Genomic DNA, 27,965 nt, shown 5'->3' on the forward strand with positions numbered 1-27,965 from the left:
ATATATATATATATATATATATATGTATTTATGTATGCATGTATATATATATAGTAGATTGGAATGGGAATGGGAATCGGGCCAAGTGAGACTTAAGTGCCGCGGAGTTGCTCAGGAGGACATCATAGTTTCGGCCTGATGGCATAGGTCTAGTGGAATAATACTCGCAAACAAGAATACATATAGACACATATATATTTACATATATACATGTATATATAGTACATGACCATCATATATATATATATATATATATATGTATATAATATGAACATTAACAATTGTGTAGATCGGCCTGATATATAGAACAGATGGTGCTCGATCTTGGAATAATACTCGTAAACAAGAAGATACATATACATATACATATATAATACATATATAGACATTAACAATTGTATAACAGAGAAACACAAAAAAAAAAAAAATAATTGTAGGGCACAAAATATTGCATTAGAAAATTAAAATTTGTTTTTGTTTTTTGTTATTGTTTCAGTTGCTTAGATCGGCTTAGAATATGGGTATATAGTTGTCGATCTTGGCGCGATGCTTCTGGGCAACGCACTCGGCGATCCAGACGATGTTGCGGCACTCCTGCTCCTTGAGCTTCAGATACGCGTAGAAGACACCAAAGTGGAACTGTTGCAAGAATGCGAACACATTCAGCTTGACCTCGTGCTCGAAGAACTTATCCTCGAGCGTCTTGTCTCCGGGATTGTTGCCGGAGCCATCGAATAGAGCAGCATACTCCGCGTAATACTCGGCAACAGTTTTCACCTGCTCATAGTCGTCGGCCCTGGCCAGGGCGGCGAGGCCATCGGGATACATCTTGCCACAGTTCGGGTAGAGTTTGGCCCGATCGTCCTTCGAGAGTTCCGTGCCGAAGGAGTTGATCGTAATGATGATGGCACGACGATCGGCCTCGAACTGAAAGCAACAGACATAGACATAGGTAAAGAGGAAGGTGGAGATGGGTATACAGACTTACCGCTAGGATCTCGCACATGACATCGGCCGTGGAGCCGCCCATGTTCTTGCAGAAGTTGTAGAATGCCTCCAGATATGCCTTGTACAGGGTATTACGAATGATCTCAATGTTCATCTCATCCAGATCCTGTTCCGAAATGCAGTCGACAAAGAACGGGGCCAAAGGCGTGTCCACCAGAACCGCATTGTAGAGCTCGGCGGGTGTTGAGGCCACGTGGATGGCCTCCATCTGCTCGAAGCTGCCCAACGGATGACACTTGGGTATCAGCTCCGAGATGGGGCGCTGATGGAGTGTGCCCGTGATCAACAATATGATGTTGTCAATCATATAGCCATAGGTGATGAAGTCGAGGAAGTTGGACAGCGGCTCCACGGCATGATTGCGCATATGCTGGAACTCAATGACCAGCTTCTCGCGCAGCTTGTCGTCGATTACCGACACCGAAAGCGGCGACGGCTCATTGGCCAAGAAGCTGCCATAGTCCGTGCCCTGCAGATGCAGCTTCAGATCTGTAACAAGGAGAGATATGCAAGAAGTGAGGTTTGCTGTTCGGGCTCAAGTTATCCGGGTGCCTGAACTCTAATTCACATGTGGTAAGCTCTTGCGAATTTCTAGCTATGCTTATTCAACCTGACGCACACTTTCGTAGTCGAAAAATGGAACATTCCGAAACTATATGTTGAGGATGAGTATATTGACACTTATTGGACGATTCTCTCGAGGAGTAGTATTAGGGGAACGGTGAGTAGTGGGAGAGGTAGACAGAGAGAGACTCAATGAGCGACTCATCAACTGTGATAAGAAATCATTTATATATACATCATCTATAGCTGATGTATAAATGATTGACTTCAGTCAGCACAAAACTGTTTTTTCCTCTCGCTCTTTTCTCTCTGCTCAATTAGTCAACAGGTAGCACAAGCGCGTGACTCTCAAACTGTAGGCACAAGCGATTGTGACTGAAAGAATTAATTAATGTATATGATACAAACTGAGCATATCAATCTGATCTATCTATACTCACATTTGTACATTGCACAATTTAGCATATGCTATTTCGCCGAGCTAATATGCTGCTGGCATGGTTAAATTACAGGGTATTATGACAACAAATCACAAGGCAAGCTTATACACAAATTCACACACACGCGTATGCATGTGTGCGTGTGTATGTGTGACTGATAGCCCGTCATGTGACTGGGGCGGGCGTATTGGAAATGGAGGCCATTAAATGGAAGTTATTTCGCTTACCTTCCAGCGTCTCGCATTGGACCAGATTGAGATAGTCGGCCTGCTTGAGTATGCCGCACTTGAAGCCGCGACAGAGGCCCTCCAGGTAGCCATTGTCTACGTTGAACATGAATCCCGAGCTGTCCATAATGCACAAAAAATGGGGATGGAAGAACTAGCGAGAGCGACAGAGACAGAGAAGAGATTGGAAATTCGCTGGAATTCACTTGGTTTGGCTTGGCTGGGTGGATGCACTCCGTTCGGCTGTTTTGGGGCTGGTAAGTGTTTGTTAAAACTGTTGCAAACGCTTTTTTAAACCAACACGTAGCAGCGCACGACGAAAATTCAACCTTTATTTTTCTCTATCGATCGACAAGTCATATGATTGCAGCAGACTGTTCTTCTTCTTGTTCGTATTTTTTTCACCAGACATCGGCAAAAAGCGCTAAAAATGCCATATGTCAAATGACTAGGCGGGGCTGCCAACTTTTTGGTAACGACCATTGGCAACGCCAGCAAATAGTTGTTAGTGCGCATGTTTCTTGACCAGCCCTGGTTACAGCAGAATTTATTAATAACGTAAATTATATTGTTTACATCTTTTTTTTTTTAGACTTTATTATGTTGGCCAATGCGTTGTTTGCCGACTTTTCAAAATTTTGTCCATTGATTTCAGCATTAGCAAGATATGGGCACACTAGGCTGGCGGTAAATTTAAATTTCACAATCATACAAAAGCTAGTTTAATATTCTTTTACATATTATATCAAATATTGTTTATTATTTTTGAGATGCCTTTAATAATTATTATTTTTGTTGTAATTTTTAAATACAGTATTATAATTGCATATGATTATGTTATTTGTAGAATTGGAAGCCTTGGTCACACTGTACCTGATGAGGTCTGATTGGGCGCGCGTGTAAATGCTTTTTCGAATCGCAACATTTATTCCGACAACATTTAGTAATACAATAATTTATATTTGTGCACATTACATTATGTATATATTAAATGTTTTAATGTCTCTTCTTAATCAGTTTCCTCTGGTGCATTGCTGCGACCTCGTCGTAGCTAACGTAGTAAAAGGCGAACCACATGAAAATCAGCATATCGAGAAACATGAGGCCGGCGAAGAGGAAGAACTCGCTGGCCTGCGATTTAAAGAACTTGAGCTCGGCGATGATCACGACGATGACATTGCCAAAGGCCACGGTCAGCAGCCAACAGGCCTGAAGCAAGGACTTGAGACTCGGTGGCGCCTGGGAGTAGGAGAACTCGAGACCTGTCACAGAGAACATGACTTCGCCCAAGCTCATGACCACATACTGCGGTATCAGCCAAAGCATGCTCATGGAATTGGGCTCAGTTAGCTCGAACATGCTCGACGAGTGATTCTCGTTGCTGGCCGGGCCTATGACCAACGCATAGACACCGCCAGGCCGCAGCAGCTGCTGATGGATCAGCTGCTGACCTATGAACACCTGGTACTCGATGGTGTTCAGTTCGTGCAGGTCGTAGTTGCGCGCCTGCAGCTCCAGAGCCGTGTTCCCGCTGCGCACCTCCTGCCAAACGATTCGCTTGCCGGCTGCCATGTTGGCCAAGGTGCGCACTAGAGCTTTCGACTTGTTCGACTTCTGCAGGTCATCCACGTACCATAGCTTCGATACCGCGTGCTCGGAGCGCAGGAATAGAGTATGCGCCGTTGCCTCCATGAGAAGCTGCGTGCCACCCTCCACATCTGGACAGCCTGCAATGCAAGGGGTTACTGCTGCACCGCCCTCTGGGCACTCGCGCCTCCTCCCACTCACCTTTCGTTAGTCGGTCAATGGTGTAGACCAGCGTGAAGCTTCCGTTGCTTGTGGCCAGGCTTCCGCTCGAGTAGAAGTCGATGCCATGCAGCGTGAGAGTGCCCTGTTCATCTGGCAGGTTGCTGCGCACCCTGTAATCGCAGTCGGGTATGCCGCTCAGAATGCGCAGCTGCGTGCTGCCAGCATCCGGTAGAGTCGGATATGTGCGCTGTAAATATCGAGCTGTCTACAGTGTGGGCGACACCAAGACCGCATTTAGGCATTATGAAGTCTCATAGAGCTAGCCTCTATGTATTAAAGGCGCCTCGAGAGCACTTCAAAAATACGTTGACAAGTCTAGTTGCCAGCTTGTTTTGTCGTTTTGAAGATCTAGAGGCTCGAATCTTTTCAAGGCCTCACCTTACCTTAAGTACAAGGAACAAACCTAGACTGTGACTTACTTTGTTTATCGGGCATTTAAGAAACTGCTCCAAGAAGATGCCTTCAAATCACATCGAATTGCTTACGGTGCCAGTGCAGATAGGGAAAGGAAAGAGGTTTAGGAGATAGGAGCTATGGAAGAAGGAAGGGAGAAGAGGCAGAGGTGAAGGCGACGATTAGATAAGAAGCAACACAAATCAAACCTCCCTCTCAAGAGAAAGGGAGATAAAGAGACGAACACACAGGTATGATTATAATTTCGTATTTATTTAATTAGATTAGTTTAATTTAAAACGTACTATGTCTTCTCATATTCAACAAACGCTCGACGACCCCTAAAAGCGTCGAGCTGCACACTTACATTGTAAGGGACACAAATTAGATATATATATAGCTGTATAAACTTATAGGAATTACAATTGGAAGGGAGTAGGGTGGGGTATGGGGGATGGCATTAGTGGTAGAGCTCTATATAATACACAGCAAGGGAAGCGGGGGGCTCTACTCATTAATGCTTTGGGCCTTGTTATCGATGCCCATGTCGAGTGGTGGTATATCGCGACCCTCGCCGTTGGTCAAGGGCTCGACCTCCTCGCTCTTGTTAGGATCATTTGGCTTGTAGTTGTAGGCCATGAACATGAAGAGCAGCATGTCGGCGAACATGAGGCCGGCGAACAGGAAGAACTCGCTGGCCTGCGATTCAAAGAGCGCCGCCTCCGCGATGATCACGACGATCACGTTGCCAAAGGCCACGGTCAGCAGCCAGCAGGCCTGCAGCACAGACTTCATGCTGGGCGGCGCCTGGGCATAGGAGAACTCCAGACCTGTCACCGAGAACATGACCTCGCCCAGGGTCATGACCACGTATTGCGGTATCAGCCAGAGTATGTTCATTGAGTTGGGCTCCGTCACCTCAATCAGCTTGTGGGCGTAGTCGTCATTGACTTCATTGACGAGCAGAGTGTAAACGCCGCCTGTGCGGATGCTGAACTTGCCGACTGGCTTGTCGTCAATGGAGACGGTGTAGTCGCCAGAGGCGACTCGCACCAATTTCGTCTCATTCGCAGTGTACTCGTACTGCTCCTTGTTGCTCTTCCAGACGATGCGCCGTTGCTGTGGCACCTTGGCGAGAGTGCGGACCAGGGGGTAGCTGTCCGAGGGCTTGTTGACGTAATCCTTCAGCCAGAAGGAGTCCGAATCGGGCACCGTCTTATTGAGCGAATTGAGGAACAGCGACCAGGCTGCGTTTTCCGTGAGCACCTGCCTGCCACCCTTGTAATCTGGGCAAGCGGGATCCGTGCTGATGATCTCATAGTTTAGCTCAAATTTGTCTTTCACATAGATGTGCTTCTCCACCTGCATGCTATACGGCTCCAGCTTCAAGGAGTCCAGGGATTCAAGGTTCAAAGGCTTGAATGTGTAAGCGCAGCTCTCTGGATTGAAGATGCGCAGCTGCACATTCTGGCCGTAAGGTAATTGGGGATAGGTTTTCTACGTGGACAAAACAGAACAAAGATAACGGGAGCACAATAGAGACGGACAGAGAGACAGAAGAGAGGGAGAGGGCGAGAGAGAAAGAGATAGAGAGTTGTGAATAGAGTAAGATGGGTGCAACAGCTATCAGTGTGGCAGAGGGAAACTTACCTCCAAATTGAGCTCGACAACGCCAGAAATGATAAAGGCAATGCCAGCCAGAATTCCGCCCATGGTCAGCTTTTGCAGGGGACGACGAATGCCGATAAGACGCAAGGCCGGGTAGAAGGCGACGTCGTATAGGGGAATGAAGACGAGGATGAGCAATGGGTTGAGCACTTGCAGTTGATCCGGCTTGAGATCCCAGGAGCCCATGTCGCCATCCATGCGCGTCGCCTGGAAGGTCCAGCGCGAGCCCTGCTGATCGAACAGTGCCCAGAAGACGGGCAGCGGCAGATAGAGGAAGAGCACACGCATGAGCACCTTGACGTCCTCGATCATTCTGCGATCGTACTTCTTGTCCGCATAATCCAGCCAATGCTCACGCGGGTTCGTCTTCTTCTCCTTGCACTTCGTTGTGATTGCTGTCCAGATCGTGCTGCTCACCAGAACCACCATGTTGCCAGCTGGCGGCTTGATCTTGTAGAGTGGACGGCCGAGCACAAAGATGACCACTGAGACGATCATTAGGACGGCGGGCACTCCGAAGGCCAATGGATAGCAATTGATGTCATCGAAGCAGTGCACATCCTCTCGCAATATGGGCGTGACGGTCGTCGAGATGAGCGAGCCCGCATTGATGGAGAAGTAGAAGAGCGAGAAGAACGAAGTGATTTGCTTCAGTTGCTCCGGCACCTTGAACTGATCACCGCCAAAGGCCGAGACACACGGCTTTATGCCGCCCGAGCCAAGCGCAATCAGGGCTAGGCCCAATATCGTGAACGTTTCCACCGGCAGGCTCAAGGGTCCAATGGCGCCCAGGGTCAACAGCACAGATCCACAAATATAAACCAGCGATAGGTACAAAATTGTCTTGAATTTGCCTAGCCAAGAGTCCGAAATGATGGCGCCGAATATGCACAGGAAGTAGACGAACATTGTGAACACGTGGAACACCACAGTCGCCGTGTCGTCCGAGTAGCCCAGCTGTCTACTCAAGTAGAGGACCAGGACAGCTACGGATGGTGAAATAATAGCAAGGATTAGCGGGATTTATCTTAGGGATAGGGGAAGGGGAAGTTTTCAGCGAGCTGCGTTAGCTACTTACTGCGCATGCCATAATAGTTGAAACGCTCGCAGAACTCGTTGCTGATGATGAAGAATACGGACTTGGGATAGGGCAGTTTCTGTAAAGTGTCAAAAGGATCGGATTAGATCACGAAAGGCTTGCGCTCCTCGCCTGTGCTTACCTTCTGCTGGCCCTCCGCCTCGGCAACATTGTTAAAGTTATTGCTGGGCTCTGGCTCGATGTCCTTCGACTTGCGGTCTACCTCTGCCAGAGACCTGCCATTGCTCGCTGGCTCTACGCTCGACACTGCAGTGGGAGCTGGAGACTCTTCGACTGATTCGGCTTTCGATTCCGCGGTGAATGATGCGTTCTCGCCAACGCCTGCCTCAGCGGGCTTGATATCTGCAAAGGAAGAGGGGGAGAAAGGAAGTCAGCTCAGTCGGACAGTCTATTGAAAAAGACAATGGGATGTCACCAAGAAGCGGGACTATCTCTGGCGGCGATGCCATTGCGACTGGCAGTAGCCGAGCTCCCAAGGCACAGATCAAGCACATTTTATTGGCCCAAAGTCAAATGAAATATGGAATCACACACAGGGCATAAATTTCCAGGCATTAGCCAAACAGAGAGTCATTTATCGCCAAAGGGGAATCCAAATACGTGCTCCAGGCCAGACAGATAATGCGACCGCCAGTCTCAGCTGTCCGCTTGTCAAACATCGTAAATGGATATGCCTATGAATGCGATTACGAAGAGTTGAATGGAACCAAATCATAATGCTAAGATGCATTAGCTGTCAGCTGACAAACTGCTCAGCTCTCATCGGTTAGTCAAGTGAAGCTGGCTAAATGGAGGGGAGCAGAGTCGACGGGGGGAATCGACGAGCTGATTTCCTCTCTGGCAGTAAGTGGGATTCGTAATTAAATGGTTATGCACAGCTGCTAGCTGTGAGTGAAGCTGATGCAGCGTCGATGACGGGGCGACTCAGGGAAGAGCAGTCGAAGAGCGTAATGCTAGAAGCTGTTTTCGCCCTAATACAGTCGGCCGAGTGGGATTGGCAATCAGTTGTGCGCAATGTGAAGCAACAGAGCCAAGAGTCATGAAAGAGAAGTGGAGCAGCTGCAGCCTTATTCAAATGACTCTCAATTAGAGCGGGTGCTTAGCTGTCGGAACAGGAATCGTTAAGAACTAACTCTAAATAAAACATTGTTACAAAGCGTTTATTGCTGAATGAGCTACACACCTGTCAGGTGCACTCAGAGTCGGGGAGGGGCAGTCGAGGCAATAGACTGCCCATTCAAAAAGCAATGCTTGACTTGACATTCGCTATCAGCTGGAAGTCAGGCAGTCGCGGCTCCCATTCAATAAAGCAGAAAGCGTTTAGACGATCATTCGTTAATCGCATGATAAACATTTCGATAAACATTTATGACGGACATTCCGACCGTATAATTCGCACTTGTCGAGGAATTCGCTCATATCAAATACATGAATTGCCTTGTACTCGACGTGGCTTGCTCCTAATTTCTATTTTCGTTGGCGTCCCGCCCACTGTTTTGTCGTCCCTCGTTTCGTATCGCTTATCAAAGTCAGGTATCGCTTGGCGGCGGCTATTTGAAGTTTCGATTTGATTTGATTCGAACCGAGTCGAGGCGATGGGAACTAGCAAAACAAATTTGTGCAAATTGTTCAATGTCGTCTGTCGTTCATTCAATGGTTCAATTATCGATAAATATCGCTTGCCGATAGCTCTGATTGCAGGGCATTTTCATGCTTGACTGACTCATGCATAGAGCCTTGGCCTTTGGTTGTCTATATTTTGATTTTACTTTGTTTATTACGATTTAATAGATTCATCCAGGGCATCTTGAAGTCAATCATTGCCCATGCCAACACCTTATATACACTCAGTTGGCTCTTGAGATCTTTAGAGTTGATTAATAATTTTTGATTAATAGCTTGTGTTTATATATTTATAGCTTCATTTATTCAGTCCATCAGATTTTCTGATTGCTCAATTCGAGAATTTTTACTCGTTACTTGAGAGAATTCTCTCTCTCTCTCTCTCTCTCTCTCTCTCTCTCTCTCTCTCTTTGTTTCTCTGTTTCTGTATTTATTTAACATATATTTTTCGTTATATTGGGTTGTTTTTTCTATGAGTGGCTCGTTCCAATTGAGGTTTACTTTTTAGTAGCTGATTTTTAACCCTAATTTCACTTTCAATTCATGCCAACAAGTTCTTAGCTTGTGTCAAGACTTCATGATTGCTATTTGAAGAAAATCAATAGATAAATATCTATGCCTTCATCTTGTTCATTAGACAAGTGTTCACTGTGCTTATGAGAGCTAAAAAGATATCCGATTTAGGCTGAGTTACATCTTAGGTTAACACATTGAAGCCACAGCTCAATGCATGACAGAAAACTTGACCGAGTCCACTTGTGAGAAGGCTCCCTGTACTTGCTCCTTGACTTTAATTGGAAAATCTATTGAGCTTAGTCATGGGGCATTTCTTGGTAGTGAGATAAGGAGAAATGGGCGAACGTGTACGAGTACCAGGCAATACGATTCGGATGTACATGTGGTACAGGGAATGCTATGTGATTACCACATGATAAAGTCGCGGGCCGCGGGCCGCGGGTCGCGAGTCGTAAATTGTGGGAACAGCTCCATATAGATTCGATCCGGCTTATCATCTTTATAGCTACCTTCGCGCTATCAGCTACGGAATAGCGTTTGTTTTTTGAGCAGCGCCAAACTGATTTACAAGCGATTAAGCCCTTTTCTCATTGATAAGCCTTTGTTCAATATGGCCCACATTTTATGGGCTCTACGATAGCTCTATTGCTAGGCTGCACTATATCTTCGTAGCGGCGCGTATTTTCCCACGAACCCAGCTCACTCCTTGGCCGCGTTTCTCTAGTTTCTTACGTGCCTTGAGTTCGTTGTAAAAAAACAGAAGCAAAGAAGAGTCGCTTCGTTCTTCTTTGATCTCGTTTCTTCCTTTTGGATTCTCTTTTATCTTCTTATCTGTCCATGTCGTCTTGGCTCTTCTGCTCTTTTATATTCTTCTCTCTTTTTGGTCTCTTTCTCATTTGTCATTCTTCCCTTTTTCTTCACCTTTGCTCTTCTGAATCTTTGTTTCTCTGGCCTGTGTTCGTTTCGTGTCATTAATTTTTCTAGGCACTTTATCAATTTTCTTCTCTACTGATTGCTTCAATCTCGTCATCTTCTTGTCCTTTTATCTTTTTATTTGCTTCTACGTTTTCTCTTAAATTCTTCAGCGCCTTCTACTCGTATCCATCTGATTTTAACTCGTTCTCTTATTTCTGTGCCTCCTTCTTCTTATTACTCAAGTCGGTCTTACATTTTCCTTTCTCTTTTTCAATCTAATCTCCTTCTTCTCTTTTGATTGTTGGTGCCAAAATCCGCAATTACCGACCAACAGGTAGTGCGCCACAACAATAGCCCCGACTCGAACAGCATCCAGTGCATAGTCAGTCAGTCAGTCAACTTGGGCTGCTGCCAATTAGTCATGCAACCAATTAAATCTAGTCGCAGTCTATCTGAAGTATACTATATATGAAACGCGCTATATGAACAAGTTTTCCATACGTTACTCATACTAGGAAATGCAAATACGCCGTTGCATTAGCCATACATTGAAGTTGAATGCAGCTTCAAGCATGCTTGAGGCTTGATTGATTGATCGTTTATGGCCATTTCACAAAGCCATTGCGATTTCTTATATACTTATATACTTGAAAATCAGGACATCAATCATGATTGACAGGATTAGCATCAATCAGAATCAATCAGGATTAATTGAGTGTAAATGAATGCTCCTGATTTGCTCATGCAACAAATAGATTCCAATGTCAATCATGATTGATTGATTGATACATATGTATATATACATATATATTTATCGAGATATATACAATCGTACTTGCATTCGCTCAATGAGTACAGTGAAGCCGCGTTGCAGATTGCCGTGACGAACGAACACTCAAGCTTATCGACCCGATAAGATTGGCTCAACTAAGATTTAGTACACGCGCCTCTATCGGGTATTCTTGGAAGAATTGAAGAGGTGAAGAACTAATGCCTAATCGCCAATTATGCGAGATAAGAGCTATCTGGGGACATGTGTAAGGGTTATTTATTGGAGTAATACTCCAAAACTCTTAGTTGACAACAATGCGAATAGAGCCAACGAAGAAGCAAATTGCATTTGATATATCTAGTATGTCTATAAATTTAAAAAAAATCTCAATGTATACACCGATTTCTTCCAGTTCGGTATTGTTTTGCTCCGATAATAGTGAAGAGTTTCTGTTTCTCAAAATGTATAATTCTTGTATTAACTAGTCGGATGGGCCCTAAAGCAATCACAAGTAAAGAGTTTGTTCTCGTTGCTTGGGGGAACCCTTCGATAGAGCCCTTGAGATTGTTTTCTCTGCTTATACGTAATACATGTATATTTTTATGTAGAGTAGAAAAATATAAGTAAAGCATTACCATTTTCATTGTCCGTCATCTCGCTGCTGGGTTGTTATCACTTTATATCCGTTATGCGACACTTGGAATCAAAAAGAGAGAAGAGAAATCAGAAACGATTTCATAAAGTTACAAGAAAAAACACAAAAAAACAAAACAAAACAACACTTAAAAATTTAAATATTTAATCGAAATAAGCTTTCAATATTTTCTGAATTTTATTATTTTTTTTTTAATTCACAAAGTTCAGAAACACAAATAAAAAAACACAGAAAGTGATAAAATACAAGATATAAAAAAAAAAATAAATAAATAAGAAAATAATTATATTGAATTCAAGATGTAAACAAAAGTCAATGAATATATCTGCGCTGCACGATTCGTGATTATGGTCGTAATAGCTAACACTCACGTCATAAACATTTAACAGAGAAACGACAACAGTAAAATTTCAGTTAGACAGTGAGAACGTGGAGTGGAAACAAAAAAACTATGGAAACGCGCTTGCTCGACACGCGTCCAAGTCCGCCAACGGCATTCAACTGACTGACTGAATGATGTCCGAAGCGCGTAAGTCAACTCAAGAATCCATCGGCGTCGCTGCCAGCAGCGGCAGCGGCACCGGCATCAGCGACGTCAAACTAATTCGAATTCGACTCAGACTTGAAGCAGCGACGCGTCAGCGACGACGACGGTGACTGAGACTGCGATCGCGAGCGTGACTGCGACAGCGACTGCGCACGTGCCCTTCGATTTCGTTTTCAACTTCGATGACGAGCGATGACGCTGGCAGCGACTGCATGAAATCCTTGCGTATGCGTCGACTGCAACTGCGCACGATTTCTGAGCTATCAAAGCCGCACGTAATGAATAGCCTCCAATTGGATTTCACTGCAGTTGCGTTCCGCCATTGAGCTTGACGCCGACTGCGATCGTTCGTGTGTCCTGCGTAAGCGAAGCCAAAGTCGAAGTCGAAATCGAAATCGAAGTCGAAGTCAAAGTCGATGTCGAAGTCGAAGTCAAAGGCAAAGTCAAAGTCATTCATCGGCAATCACATAGTTCTCAGTCGCTGGCGCTGTCGCAGTCGCAGTCGCAGTCGCTTTCGCTGTCGGTGTCGCCATCGACGCCGATACAGTAAACCGTTAACTAAGCGCATATCGGCTTATCAGGCTATCAGCTTATCGCCTTATTGGTTTATCGGCTCAGCTGAAGTATTTACGAGCAGAGAACGCGCGCGCGCGTCCTTCGCCCTATTGAGTGACTGATCCGAGCGATCTACATAAAGTATAGCTGTATATGTATATGGACCACATATACAGCTGTAAATGAATACTTCTACAGAGCGAAGCATTCGATATCAGCGCCTTATCTGACAAACATTAATTAAGCGGTTTGCTTTCTTCTGTTTATTTCTGCCAATTCATTTCTTATCTGCACAGCGTCTGGTTAGGTAACGTGTCGAGAGTTTAGGCGTATCTACCAGATACTTTTCAATTACCACCTGGCTGCATACCTCTGCCTAGCTGCATGTCTATATACTAGCATACATATATCTCAGTAGTTAGTGTATATGTACATACATAGTTATCCGCCTAGTCAGCGCTCTGCTATGCAATATTCGTTCACAAAGTGCAATCAGAGTATATGGACTTCTAATCTCCCTCTACTCCTAGAGGTTCTCGGTTTGGGGCTCTAGAAATTCAAAAGAATTGCAGGTGGATTAGCTTGACCTACTGAAATTTCAAGCAGATTGATAATAAATATTAATAATTTCAGTTGTTTTGGCAGTGTGCGCGAGCTGTTGACCTCTATTTAATTGGAATTCACTTAGTTGGCAATTTCGCCTTATCGATTGATACTAAATAACCCTATCAAGCTTGATTCCCCATTTGAATCAAGTGTGAAATATCTTATCACTCCTGATATTACTGGTACTATTCAGCTCAATAAGTATAATTGTTTTTCTATATTCGTAGCTCTAAGATGGGCATCCAAAGTTGTTCCTAAGCAAATAGTCTATTCCAATGCTCTAATCTATGGATAGAGCTGATTTGGCGCAATTCAGAGCGACATTGTTTTATATGCTTAATCGTTCCGCCGATAAGCGGTAAGCGATAAACGATAAGCGATAGATTAGACTTTATAGCTGATGGCTGATGTCTGATAATTGATAAGTGATAAGTGATAAGCGGATAACTGTACCAGGGACATATTTACGATTAACTATACAATACTTCACAGGCACTCTGATCTATACATACATATGTATATCGTAAAATGGCTTTGTATGACTGAATTATGGGTTGTTATTGGTTAGACGATTTATTAACTTCAGGAACGCATATATCTACGTACACATATTAACGTGGTGTTATGAATGGATTGAGTCAGAAGTTTGTATGATGTTATAAGCAAATTTTACAGCCACAAATTCTCGATAATAATGTTTATATATATATATAGAATCGTTATGCAATGTCTTGAGAATTTCAAGTTGGCGATAGAAAATATAAATATATTTCTTTGTTGTGAAACGGAAACAAAGCTAATCTCTGATTAGACCTGTGACTTAAATATACCGACATATACACATACTTGTATGTATGTTTATTCATATGCATATGGGGAGATGATATATTACAAATAATATCTCAAATGTAATTGCTGACTTTATAGATCATGCACTTGAAAGCTGCACACTCCCCTGAGAAGCTAAAAAACTTTGTCATAAACCAACTGTTTTTTTAGATTAGCTGAAAGCTACACAAGTCCAAAACTAATAAATTAACTGTAATGGGAGTTTCCCCCTTTTCGATTACACAGTAAGAGGTTATTATTTTTGGCTCCGCACATGTGCCTACGGCCACGCCTAGCTGCTCAAACGGGAGCCCTTACAAAGGATTTGCGAGAATCAGAAACACATACATATGTAGTCAGGAGTAGGCCACGAGTCGGTTGTCAGGCGTTCCACATACGAATGTGCTCAGTTAGTTGAGAGTAAAACAAAAATGGGAATTTTCTCTAAGTCACCCTCTGACTAGATTGAAGAGGAATCGGCTCTCCAGCCGATCCAACTGCACACATATGTACTATGTGCATGAACGCCGCCCATTCATGTGTCAAGGAAAGCCGCATAACTTCGAGTCTCCTATCAACAATTTCATATATTTGGCGCCCAGGTTTTTAAATGTTTCGGCGGCTTGGTGAGGATCTGAATTTGAATTTGAGCGCACAGACGAGCGACTACGCTGGCGATTGCTCTCACTCGGATAGCGAAGTGGGTATGTGAACATATTTTAATCTCTCAATTAATGTCGCCCATTCCCCTGGCTCATTCCATCGCTCTCCTTCTGTCACTCTGCCTCCCTCTCTCTCTCTCTCTCTCTCTCTCTCTCTCTCTCTCTCTCTCTCTCTCTCTCTCTCTCTCTCTCTCTGTCTTTATCTCTCTGTCGCTCTTTCTTTTTCTCTCTGTCTCTGTCCCTCTCTCTCGCTCCAGTTTCATTACGTTCTATTGCCGGGGATGAGGGCTCCGGCATTAAAGACGCTCGCATCCGCTACTATAATTTGGAATTCGAGGACTATGTGCCGGAAAGTCTCTCAGACACTGACGAGGAGAAACCAGAGCCTGAACCTAATCCGGAGGTAAGAACTAAAGTATATCATAAAGTTTTTGATTATTTACTTCTGTTTGATTACTTATGTATATATCAGTGGTATCTGTACACAAATGATATCTCTCAAAGAGGGTGTTCAAAAGTCGTCATAGCTGAGTTAGCGTTATGTGTTCCTTCGCCTTTCCGCCGTTTGCTGGCTGGGCTTACGCGAAGCACCAAATGCGCTTCGCATGTGCACCAACAATTTGTCGCTCAGCTGAGATTGCTACAGGGGAGAGGCTGAGATAAATACTCATATGCAAAGCAGGGCTGCCAGTTTAGCCTTTTTGTGGCTGATCCCATCTTGCCTATGGCTAGCATATTTTTAAGCTAGTATTTCAAAAAGGTCGGCAAACGAGCTTTAAAAAAAAATCTTCTAAATACATATGTACATATGTACATACATATATTCCCCACTTTTGGTGTATTTTGACACGTTGCCTGCTAATCCAGCATTTTATGGCCTTTTTGCTCATTTTTACCCACAATGCAACGTCTAAAGCAGCTGGCAGCACTGATGCAAACATATGTAAATTCATATTTAACTGTTGTCAGCATTGAACTTGAGAGGAATGAGGTAGACGCCGCCAATGTGCTGACGTTGACGGCGACGACGACGACGACGGCGCTGCGCTGCACTAAGCAGGCAGCTAAACTAACAAAAGAGCGAGAGAGTGAGAGTGAGAGAGCAAGAGCGAGCGTGAGAGCGGAGTGTTAGTTAAATGGCACTGCAACGTACATACACACATGCATACATATACATACATGTGTGTATGTAAGTAGTTCTCGTGCCTATTGCCCCCACCCCCTCAACTAAAGCGTTCTGCTCGCTGTTTATTTTCAATTCTCATTTGACGCTTATTCTATGTAGCTGTTTATTTCATGTTACTTAGCATTTATTTATTTTTATTTTTTTCTTCTTTTGGATTAGGATGTCTGCCGAATTATCGCTTAAAAGCGCAGCTAACACTCGACTTGTGCTTCATTTAAGTATATTCGCCCTCAAAGTGACGTCGCCGTCGCCGTCGCCGCCTGCGTCTGCGTCTGCGTATGCATCTGTTTGTGTTTGTCTCTGCTTCTGCCTCTTCGTTGTTCGTTTTGTGCGCAAACGTGACTGCGCTGCGGCCGCTGGCAGCACCTGCTAAAATATATTGCAAGTTCGCGCGTGCGTTTTTCGGTAGTTGATTAAATTCCAAGCCGTAAATTGAACTTGAGCTGAGCCTTTTGTTCGTTTTATGTGTGCGTCTCTGTGTGTGTGTGTGTGTGGATGTTTTTTTTTTTTTTTTTTGTACGGCTTACTACCGTACCAGCAATAACAACATCAACGAATAATGAAAGCAACAGACGTTGAAGCAGCTGAGGCTGCTGCCAATAGCAAATCAAAGGAGCAGCAAGCGGCAGAGAGAGAGAGCAAGAGGTAAGCCTAATGTACCGTTGCGTTAAACGATTTGCTGGACAATTATGGTGCTCGATTGCACAAATATATGTACATACATACAAACATCTGTGTATGTAAGTAAGTAAAAAAGACTACATGGCTAATTGCCAAACACGCACGCACACACACACACACACACACATGTACAAGTTATGGTCAGCGAGCCCTAAACTTGAAGTGAAAAGAAATCAGTCAAAGAAGTCAGCAAAGACAGCATCAACTGACTGCGTCGACTGCGGCGCCTGCGTCAGTTTGTTGTCACTTTCAGCTGGCTATTGAGAAAGTACATATGTATGTATGTACATATGTACATAAGCACACGCAGGCACGCATGAGTGCAGCATCTCTTAAAGCACACATACGTATGTACATATGTATGTATGTACATATACATTCATACCTACAAATATGTACATTTACAAGTTGGCAAGCTGAAATTGTGCACAACTTTTGGCCATATACACACATGCATACATATGTATGTATGTATTTAAGTAGGAGTTGAGACAAAGCTGTCTTACTGCTACAGTTAGTGCATAATGACACACATAGCCAAAATAAGAACAGTTATCTTTAAGTCTTGTGTGTATGTCTGTTTGTATATATGCGTATGAATATGCAATTTGTTTATGTTTTCTTTCCCTTTTGTTCTTTCTGGAGGTACCTTTCTGATAAGATATCGGTGCCAAACTTGAATATACATATGTATGTGTGTATGTATGTAGTCAAGAAACAGATTTCGAGAAAATAACATGAAATTGTGCGGCTATATAATACTGACAGTACGAACCAGTTAAGAGTTGGACCGAGATGGAGAAAGATCAGAGTAAACTATCATATATCATGTGATAAATATATATTTTATTGTTGATTCCTATATACTCAGGAGTATCTTCAAGGGCACACTCTATATACAGTAGAGATTCACTTAACTTAACCAAATGATCTGGAATTTATATAAATCTCTCTCTTTCTCTCTCACTTTCTTATTGATGGTGGTCAAGAATGGCGCTTATTTAGAGGATCTCCTATAGTGACCCAATTCTCTACTAAAAACAGATGACCTTGGCTGCTCATATACATACATATGTATGTATGTATACACATACATGTATTTAGAGAGTGTGCCAATCATCCTTTTATTGCTCGCAAATTGATTAAATTAATCACGCGAAAGCGAAATCGAAATCGAAATAGAATCAAAACAATATACATACATATGTATGTATATGTGTGCATGTATGTAGATATGAATATGTGGTACACCCGTCTTCCGATGCCGTCGACCTACTTTTTTTGTTCAACAGCTGCCAGCGAACCAGCGAGTTGAACAACCCAGTCAACTCTATAGGTACAGATTTGTATATATGTATATGTATATATATACAAAATATATATATGTATATAAATCTCATTATTGACGTGCCTGGACGGCTCGGCAATTAGTTGCTTTCGATCCCACAATTAAAAGTACAGCTGACATACATACACACATACATAGATATATTATGTATGGTATATTGCATTGCATATTGCCAGGTATAATTACCCCCAAGTCTGAACGAGCGTCGTGAGAATGTGACGTCACGTAATCGAACGTCTCTTACAAAAGCCTGTGAGTGGGAGACCTTCAGGCATCCCCATAGACTGGCCGATGGCAGCGATAAGCCTATATGTACGTAATACTATGTAATATTGCCTATGCACAAGCGATTGTCATTTGATCATCGCCGCCTCGTCTAATTGATTACGCTCGATTGCGGCACCTTACCCTTCTGGCGGCAGAGGAGAGCGAGCGAGACTGAGAGTGAGTGAGAGTGGAGAGCAGCGTTATCTGCGGATCGTCAGCTCGTAATAGAGATGGGAAATGCAGATAAGCTGCTGCAACTCGCCTCGATATCATTCCAATATTGACTCAAACAAATATACAAATATCTAAATATACATACATACATATATGTGTGTATGTATGTATGTATGGATGTGTTCACATCTCTCTACACACACAAATTGCATTATGCCTTTGCCAGTGCCAAACAAGAATAGAATTCTCTATGAGTGCAAAGCACATTACCCTGTAAAAAAGAACACCCTATAGCTCGTATAGGGTATAGGGTAGAGCCTTGTCAAATCAACTTGAATGAGCTTAAGCAATGGTTCTCTGTGCTTGACTTTGGCTTTAACGGGTTTGTGCGTGCTTTTAGCAACTGCAAGTGCAGAATTGAAATTTGATTCACGTCGCGGCCCACTGCTTGGGGCAGGTGGCTCAAACCCGTTTGCCGGCTCACCTTGACTAACAGCAAATGCGGATAGAAACCAAAATAAAATCCGAAACGAATTGAAAGCGAAAACGAAATACACCAAAGTCAGGCAGAGACGGAGAGAGAGAGAGAGCTAGATAGAGAGAGAGACAAAGAGGGAGGGAGATGGATCCACCCAAACAATCGTAACAGCGCAATAGGTCAGTCTTACTATTATGCAAATACATATGTAATTATCATACATCTATATGTATGATATCATATAGTAATCCATTGATCGACTAGGCGACACCCTGTTCAGTTGACTTGACTTTACGAATTCTTATGTCTCACCTACTTATGCTCTTAGCTTCGACTTGACATTGAGTCATTTTCGCTTTAGCTGGATAAGGCGATACTCTGTATTCATGATAATAGGTCTATACTTTGCTTCACAGTTTGAGGTATATGGTCTAGAATCATTGCAGATCGAGACAGTTACTATTTGCCCTTGATCTGAATAAACCTTAGAATACCCTGTATTGAGTTTGATTAATACAAATCGAAATACTCGTGGATCGCATTCAAAGTTTAAGTTTCATTCCAGTGAGCTCGACTAGGGTATACCCTCTACGATTGCGCATGTTATCAAGATTGAGTGAAGAAATTCCAATTGCTATTTATATACCAATAATGTGTATACGCATAGACGTATATGAGCATTATCTTTCGTAGCACTCATAATGAGACGAGATTACGCTTGAATGCCCTTAAACTAACAGACTTGGCAGACATAAACAAGGTCTATCTATCAGCTAGATACCCACACACAGACTATACACATAGATATTTATAGATAGTCAACTGTTTAGTGGGCAATCGCAATTGATGGAAATTTGTCCAGTCAGCGGGCTATGATGCAGCACTTTTCCCCATTTGATTTGCCGAGTGTGGCAGATAATGAGACAGGCGATAATGATGGATCCAATAATTTATTGCACAAATCACTCTCCAAGTCCCTTCACTTGACTTTGTCAGCTAACGACGCATCTGTTCTCTTCTAGCTGGGATACCCAAAATCCGTGGCATTCATCGTTAGCAATGAGTTCTGTGAGCGCTTCAACTATTATGGCATGCGTGGTAAGCGAATGACTCGGAGAATGACTGCGACTATGACTCTATGTGTAGCTCCGCCTCTCCACTCCTCCCCTCTCCGCTCCTAGCCATACTGGTGCTCTATCTCACCCACAAACTGGGCTACAACGAGGAGATGGCCACGGTGCTCTTTCACGTATTCACGATGCTCGTCTACGTGTTCCCCATCGCTGGAGCTCTCATTGCGGACGGCTGGCTGGGCAAGTACAAGACGATATTGTACCTGTCGATCGTATATAGTCTGGGCGCTATGATTGTCGCCATTGGGGCTATACCCTTATCGTGGATGCCAGTCAAGTGAGTACCTACCCAGCTCTATAGCTACTAATCTGAATGGGAATGTGAACGAGGCATGCCCAGTGAATTCTCTCTCCTATGATCCTTAATTCGAATTAGCCTATATTCGGATTGGGGTGCTAAATACATTCGGGAATTACAAAAGAGTTGCAGACGTCCTCTGTGTGGGCTAATGGCTATTATCTTGCTCTTCTAGGATTGTCACCATTGTGGGTCTTGTGATGATTGCTGTGGGCACTGGCGGCATCAAGCCCTGCGTGTCGGCCTTCGGGGGCGACCAGTTCCGCCTGCCAGATCAGGCCGCGGAGCTGGCCAGGTTCTTCTCGCTGTTCTACTTTGCGATCAATGCGGGCTCCATGATCTCCACGGCTGTCACCCCCTTACTGCGCGCAGATGTGGAGTGCTTCGGGGACGAGGACTGCTACTCCCTGGCCTTCGGGGTGCCCGCTGTGCTGATGCTCGTCTCGATGGGGGTCTTTGTGGCCGGCAGGTTGCGCTACAGGGTGCACTCGCCGTCGGGCAACATGATCTTCGGCGTTTCGCACTGCATATCGAACGCGTTCACGGGCTGGCGCCAGAACCGCCACGAAGATCCCCAGCCCCACTTTCTCGACTATGCAGTGCCCCATGTGGGACCCCAGATGGTGCAGGACACAAAGTGCCTGATCAAGGTCCTTCTGCTCTATGTGCCCTTCCCTGCTTTCTGGGCCCTGTCCGACCAGCAGGGCTCGCGCTGGACCTTCCAGGCCACCCACATGGATGGCGACGTGCTCGGCTATCATATCAAGCCGGACCAGATGCAGGTGATCAACCCGCTGCTCATCCTCGCCTTCATTCCGCTGTTCGACTTCGTCGTCTATCCGCTGCTCGCTCGCTTCGGCATCAAGCGCCCGCTGCAGAAGCTCGGCCTTGGCCTGCTGTGCGCCTCCATTGGCTTCTTTTTGTCGGCGACCGTGGAGCTGCATCTCGAGCGGATGGAGCCGAAGGCTGCGCCCAAGTTCCCCGACGTGGTCCACCTACGCCTCTACAATGGGATGCCGTGTAGCTATGATTTCATCAGTGAGCACGAGGCAGTTGCCGACTCCATCGATTCGCTGTCCATGTGGTCCAATCTGGAGCTCCGCGTGCCTCGGGCCCTGGAGGTGGGCTTTAGGGCAAAGTCTTCGAGCAAACGCTGCCCGAATATCGAGGGACGCCTGCACCTTCAGCCAGGCCAATCAGTCAGCTATTTCCTAACCAGGGCCGGTCTTCAGGAATTCTCCGACGGCTTGAGCACTGTGCAGCGCCTCAATCAACCTCTGCTGCTGCGCACTTTGATCAACACGCCCCCGGAAGAGGGTCCCATTCGGCTGAGGGCTCCCGTCTCGAGTCTGGCCGGCGTCCAGCTGGACATCGGCAATCTCTCGGCCCTGCACGAAGTTGCCCTCGGCTATGGCGAGCTCAACATCAACGGCAAACGGGCCGCTAGCTTCGACGCCACGAGGGGAGGACTGTACAGCCTCCTGGTTCAGGGCAACGCACGCGACGGCTATGTAAGTGAACGAGCGTGGAACTAGTTCAGTTGAACAGCTCCATAAGACCAACTGTCTAGCCAAGGCTCCCTTCCTGTCTGTCATCCTTTCCCCTCCCCATTCATTGTGCCTTACCTCCCATCTGCAGGAGTACAACATGCTGCAGGTGGTGCCCCCCACAACGCTATCGGTGCTCTGGCAGCTGCCGCAGATTGTGGTCATGACAGCCGGCGAGATACTGTTCGCCGTGACGGGGCTGGAGTTCTCGTTTACTCAGGCACCGAGCAGCATGAAGTCGGTGCTGCAGGCCTGCTGGCTGCTCTCCGTGGCCATTGGCAATATGATGGTGGTGGGCATAGCGGAGGCGAAGCTCGTGGACACCCAATCGGCAGAGTTTGCGCTCTTCGCCAGCATAATGCTGATCAATCTGATGGTCTTCGTCTTGCTCGCACGCAAATACACATACGCAGAGGAATCGCAGTGCAAACCAAAGCCGGTCGTGATGGCGCCACAGCTGGACATACCACAGGAGCCCGACTTATTACAGGAGCCCGCCGAATCCACCTATGAGCACCAGATCGATGCATCATCGGCGCGATAATGCCTAAGCCATATACTGGGGCATCTGTATGTTTGTGTATCTATATGTATACGTATATCTGTGTCTCTAAACATATCTATGAAGCTACGACGATTGCGTCGTCTGCAGAGCTGTGTGAGTTTAGTCTGTGCACTTTGATATTCGCATAATCCGTATTCTTGTTTAATAATTTTGCTTTCGTTTTAATATATTCCTTTGTAATTGATTGCTTAACAATTGCTTTTGATGCGAATTCTCGTTCGCTGGGTGTAAAGCGAGTCCATTGGTTCCTCATAATATTAGCATATGTATATATCGAGCAGTCAGCTGCTGCTCTCACTTTGTTATTTGCTTGTTTATATATATATATATTATATATTTTACTTTTATCGAAATATTTGTATATTCCCTAAGTACGATTTTATATTATTTCTATTTTATTTCGCTGTTGTTCCTGCTTTATAATTCTTATATAATTCCTTATTTCAGTATTTAAAAAAAATACAAAATATATATGTATGCTATATTTTATTTGTTTATGCTAATAATTTTTTGTTTTGCTTTTAGTTTTATAATTTTTTATTTTTTTTTCACAATTTTAATTTGAATTTAATTTATTTTGAATCTCATCGTCTTTTTGCAGCAGTTAAACCAGGGCTGGGCGCGCCTTGCTTCATGCACGTGGCGCTGCCACCTAGTTGCAATTGGCTGCTGCGCGGGCTGTGTTTAGTGCGCGATGCGCGCGCGATAATTTGCTTGGCGAAATTCAAATATTAAAGCAGAAACTGTGCAATGTGGAATAAAAAATTGAATAATAATGCAATGATGCTTGGGAAAGGCTATTCACAGTCGTCTCCCGAGTGCAGTGGAAGCTCTAGGCGTTGCCCAACATTTCCGGAGCTGTGCTGTGACAAGTGGCAGCTCCATTGTATGACTCGCTTCATTGTATGGGGCAAGCAACGTAACGGAATTTAGTTAAATTTGTAAAGTGAGAATAAAACTTGCACGAGACGAGAGTAGAGAAGTCAAGGACTTTGGCAAAATGTGAATATGGCAAAGGCATTGCCATCGCCAAGGGCAGCGGGGAGGCGTTGCCAGCAGCAAGTCGAAGCCGTTGCAGTGCGACGAGCGAAACGAACGAGACGAACGAGCATTGATTGCAAAGTTGAACAGTTTGTGTCTGTACCTGAGTGGAAAAAGTTGAAAGGAGCTGCAATCGGACCGGACTAGGACTGAAAGTATTCTAAGAAAACTAGTGGGAAAACAGGAAATGCAGCTGCAGCCAAGGACAAATGGAGGGAACAGAAACGAACAAAGGACAACGGACAGACAATCGGGGTGAAGCAAGGCAGCGAGACGATTAGCCAGGCAGACAGCTGTAGTAGAGGCAAGGAAACCCTCATTAGGGCTGGGACCAGCTGAGACCCTGAGCTCGACTACCTGAACCGGACTGCGACTACCTGAACTCATCGACTACCTGGACCACCGCCTAGCGAGTCTGCCTCGTCGCTGGCCGAGCCAGCAGCGGGCACAGTCGAGCGCTAGCTCTGGAGCGAGCGACACGGTCAGGAGAAGTTAGTCCAAGGATTCCTATTTTTTTCCCCCATTTTTTTTGCAAGTGCTAGTTTTTCCGAGTATGAACTGTACCAAGTGCCAAACACAGTATCGATATGTGAAAAGAGCGAAAGAGCCAGCCATCGAACGCCCATAAATCAGACACGAATCGCACATCAACTCGATAAAAGAGCAAAGCAGCTGAGTCGCCCACAAGAGCGAAGGTCACGAGCGACCGGGTGAGTGGGTGCATGGCAATGCAGCTCTGTGGTCCCCGGCGGGCGGCAGCTGCTCCCGGAGGGGAGCGCTGCTCGAGGCCCGGAGGCAGGTGAGGCGCGGTGTGTGGCAATTGCTGTTGCTGCTGCTGCAGAGGCGTGGACGTGGCGGCGGGTTCGCAGCGTAATTCCTACTTAGATCAATCAAGCTGTGCCCTGGGCATGCGGGCGAGCGATGGGCGAAGGAGCAACGAGAGGGGGAGAGAGCGTGAGCTTTGCGGCGCGAGCTGAACATATGGAACAGAGCGAGACAGTGGAACACGAACGGCATCCGTTTGATGCCGCACACACGAGACACGAGACGAAGCGTACCCACATACTTCTATCGCGAGTGTGCGTGGCATCACATGGATGCGAGCGAGACGGCATGTCGTGCGACTAGATAACTGCATGCGAGCGAGCAGCTCGGCAAGGGAGACGCGCTCTCTCTCTCTCTCACACTAAAGCACACACACAGTACACGTATGTTCATCTCGCTCGGCAAATGGTTGACGGCGCCCGCCTCCGCGCCGAGCCGCGCAGCGCCAGGGCAGAGCACAGCGATTCGAGTGCATAAACATCCGGCGACAGAAGCCACATAAACCAAGAGAACTGCATGCGTATAACAGTCGTAACCAGTGGGTCAAGTAGCCCCTGTCCGCCAGCCCACCCCTCGCACACACACACGCGCAGGCGCACACACACCACCGCCGCACCCGCAACAGACTGGATTGGACTGCGCTCGCCGCCTCGAGCTCCGGCCGGTCGCTTGCCTAACCTGGAAGCACTCGAATAAGTGCTATACGCCAATAAAGCAGTTCCACTGCGCAGCCTATCACACCCAGGGCATCCGAATGCCACTAACTGAGCTAGTCGATCACCCCACGAACCACTATAAAACCAGAGAATGTCATCGTATTCGTCCATTCCAATCGTCCATCAAACTCCGCATTCAGTTGGCATACATACATATATATGACAGTATATTGTGTGGCAAGTATATACATACATATATAGTGTAGGGAAAGCTGATTCGTCAAAGTCCGACTGGAACTAGTTCCGGCTCTGTATCACTTTAGCCAAGACCGTGTCGCTGGGCTCGACTGTCACGAGAGACAGAGCAGGGGGAGCTGGAGAGAGACGAATAGGGTAGAGAGGGAGAGAGAGTGCAAGAGGGAAGGGACTTAGGCTGGTCATGCAGTGCAGAAGGAGAGTAAAAGGCAGAGCACAACTCGTGCTAGGACAACAGAAACAAGATTGGGAAAGGTATAAGAAAAGCAAACCTCAACTTCAGTCAGGATGAATAATGAACATAAGGGAAATGGTCCATCAACCAATCAGGTATGGAATTGAAATAAAAATGATGCAAAGCTTACTCAACTGGATGCATATTTCTACAGGCCGTGTCGTTCGGCAGGCAGAGAGCCAAACACCAAAAAGAGATAAGAGTAAGAGAGAAAGCCAATACTTCCTAGACTCCAACGCAGAGCTTCATGTTGTAAATAGAGCCAATAGAGATTCAATCACAGAATTCGATCCCGAGATCAGACCACGACGCATTCACTGGAATGGCTAGAGTCGCAGCATCAATCATGATGTACCACAGCCGCTGGCACCAGGCACAGCCATCAATCAGCAATCGATAGAAAGGAGAACAATTTGAGTTTCCTCCACTTCGCTTTGAGATACGCAACGTTTGTCCTTTTGTTCTCGAACTCCGTTCCGTTCTCCCTCTCCGTTCCCATTGTACATAGATCATCCTCCCTCTGTATATACGAGCCCCGAATAAACTCCACCTCTGGCGCCTCTAACTTGCATATTGCTTACAGCAGTGTCAGTGACTGATCCTGTAGACTACTCTATATATGAGTTATATATAGAGTAGATCTATATATAGAAAATGCCTTTAAAAAACTGCCTCCAGGTGAGTTTCCCACGTCCGTTTGCCAAGCGCTGCGCTGATTTGTTAAGGGATTCGAACCGCTGCCTTTGCGTGGGCCATAAGCAAAAAGAAACCCCATCAAATAATAATATAAATATCCAAATGCGAAACGTTCTACGAGCGATGTGTGCCGCAATTAGTGCAACAGATAGAGAAAGCAAAAAAAAAAAAAAGAATAAAAAAAAAAAAATAAAAATAAATAAAAAATATATAAATATATATATAACAAAAAATTTAAAAAAGTGCAAAGATAATAAAAAAAACACACAAATTTATGCACAAAAAAAAAAAAAAAAGAAAAAGAAAGCCTAGAAAGGTTTTGAAAGTTTACGCAGGTATTTTCGAATGCGGCGCAAACGAAACAGAAATTGAATGAGCCAAAAATAAAGCTGAGTAGGTTGAAGAAAAGACGGCAAGCCAATTGCTCGTGACACGCCTGTCCCGGGCGATTGGTTTGCCCAGCTAAACGATATGAAAAACCACTAAAGCAAAAAACGCCTGATTGTGGCACACATCACACGTGGAGATCAACATCTCAAAGTCCCGAAGGCGGAAAGCGCGTTGAAATCCCTCCGAACAGATCAGCGAAGCGGCTTCAGCAGCCACGAAGTAGACTGCTGAGAGCACTACTAACCTATTTCTATGCCGGTGTTATTTCAGATGAGTCGAAACGAAACTTGGAGCCACAGCTGCGCAGCCAAAGTTTTTGTTTTCTTTAAGTTTGATTCGTTCCCTGACTTCCTATGCTCGACTCCACTGATTCCAGTTGCGATCTCAAAGTATCTTTCCAAATCTCACAGCAGCGTTGTGCCTCAGTGTCGAGTGACCTGTGCTGTGTCTTAAGCTGTTCCTGTGTCTGCGTTTCTGGGCTATCTTTAGAGACTTGATAAACTAAAGATAAAGAAGGCACTAGAGTGTCAACAAAAACGCCAAGAGGCGTTGCAAGATAATCTATAGTCCCTCAACAAAGTATAATTAAAGTGTTCAAGCTGCTCAATGCCAAGAGGCGTTGCCAGCTCAACCAAAGATGCGAAAACAGAAAAGAGCTACAGCAAACCTTATGAGATCTATGAGAATGCCAAGAGGCGACCAAAATACGTTTTGCCTAGAAGCGCTGCCAGATTCAACGGCAATTTGAAAGCCAAGAAGCGTTGCCATATTCAAGTGAAGATTTTCTTTGTTTTAAGAATTATTTCTCATTTTTGATCATGATATTTTCAATGTCGAATTTTAAGTTCCCAGCTCTCTCTGCCTCTCGCACACAACAGTTTTTGTTCTTGTTATCGATATTCATGTACCCACACCATCCCATTCTCCACTCTACTGTGAATACACAAACTTCACCCGCCTCATCTTCCTCTTCTTCCTTTCCACTTCTCGCACTCACAAATCGGTCGGTCGAAAGTAAGAATTTCAAGAAAAAGAGAAAAAAAAAAAGAAAATGAAATAAAGAGCGAACCGTGCCTTAAATATAAAAAGAATATATGAAAAAAAAAATGTAAAAAATATTGAATTGCGTAAAATATTTAAGAGCTGTTTGCCAAGCAAAAAAAAAAAGAAAGAAAAAAAAATATATATATATGTATATAAGCTTGACGCTCAGCTCGAAAAGAAAAAGAAATGAATAAAAAAAAAATGATTCCGGATAAATGTTTTACGCAGTTCGAAAATCGATTATAAAAAAAACAACCCA

General features: G+C 44.9%; 4 protein-coding genes and 1 long non-coding RNA gene across 6 annotated transcripts; 2 read left to right on the plus strand and 3 right to left on the minus strand.

The window, feature by feature from the left end:
* Window positions 1-467: 467 nt before the first annotated feature.
* VhaAC39-1 (V-type proton ATPase subunit VhaAC39-1) lies at window positions 468-2,651 on the minus strand. Its single transcript, XM_030389516.2, has 3 exons — window positions 2,240-2,651; window positions 989-1,497; window positions 468-927 (listed from the first exon to the last, which is right to left on the minus strand). The coding sequence occupies exons 1-3, from the start codon at window positions 2,364-2,366 to the stop codon at window positions 511-513; spliced, it is 1,053 nt and encodes a 350-aa protein (XP_030245376.1). The 5' UTR covers window positions 2,367-2,651; the 3' UTR covers window positions 468-510.
* Window positions 2,652-3,143: 492 nt separating this feature from the next.
* On the minus strand, window positions 3,144-4,590 carry LOC149090496 (peptide transporter family 1-like). Its single transcript, XM_089263573.1, has 3 exons — window positions 4,468-4,590; window positions 4,028-4,235; window positions 3,144-3,966 (listed from the first exon to the last, which is right to left on the minus strand). Exon 3 carries the CDS (start codon window positions 3,929-3,931, stop codon window positions 3,236-3,238), a length of 696 nt encoding a protein of 231 aa, XP_089119699.1. The 5' UTR covers window positions 3,932-3,966; window positions 4,028-4,235; window positions 4,468-4,590; the 3' UTR covers window positions 3,144-3,235.
* A 103-nt stretch (window positions 4,591-4,693) lies between these two features.
* On the minus strand, window positions 4,694-12,214 carry LOC115564806 (peptide transporter family 1). Of its 2 annotated transcripts, XM_030389514.2 has the most exons (6): window positions 12,061-12,214; window positions 11,670-11,730; window positions 7,330-7,550; window positions 7,188-7,266; window positions 6,092-7,095; window positions 4,694-5,938 (listed from the first exon to the last, which is right to left on the minus strand). In XM_030389514.2, exons 2-6 carry the CDS (start codon window positions 11,686-11,688, stop codon window positions 4,949-4,951), a joined length of 2,313 nt encoding a protein of 770 aa, XP_030245374.1. In that variant the 5' UTR covers window positions 11,689-11,730; window positions 12,061-12,214; the 3' UTR covers window positions 4,694-4,948. The 2 variants fall into 2 exon arrangements, with proteins under 2 accessions (XP_030245374.1, XP_089119698.1); XM_089263572.1 differs by lacking the exons at window positions 11,670-11,730; window positions 12,061-12,214 and adding an exon at window positions 7,624-7,736.
* Window positions 12,215-16,697: 4,483 nt separating this feature from the next.
* On the plus strand, window positions 16,698-22,964 carry yin (solute carrier family 15 member yin). Its single transcript, XM_018107392.3, has 5 exons — window positions 16,698-16,718; window positions 20,044-20,119; window positions 20,203-20,431; window positions 20,628-21,963; window positions 22,091-22,964. Exons 2-5 carry the CDS (start codon window positions 20,113-20,115, stop codon window positions 22,541-22,543), a joined length of 2,025 nt encoding a protein of 674 aa, XP_017962881.2. The 5' UTR covers window positions 16,698-16,718; window positions 20,044-20,112; the 3' UTR covers window positions 22,544-22,964.
* Window positions 22,965-23,145: 181 nt separating this feature from the next.
* LOC149090497 (uncharacterized) lies at window positions 23,146-27,683 on the plus strand. Its single transcript, XR_016197506.1, has 2 exons — window positions 23,146-25,671; window positions 25,731-27,683. It is a non-coding gene; the product is annotated as an uncharacterized LOC149090497 (long non-coding RNA).
* The last annotated feature ends 282 nt before the right edge of the window (window positions 27,684-27,965 follow it).

This window comes from Drosophila navojoa, chromosome X (genome assembly GCF_054131105.1).
Source record: "Drosophila navojoa isolate 15081-1374.11 chromosome X, UAZ_NAV_1.0, whole genome shotgun sequence".
Taxonomy (NCBI): Eukaryota; Metazoa; Arthropoda; class Insecta; order Diptera; family Drosophilidae; genus Drosophila; species Drosophila navojoa.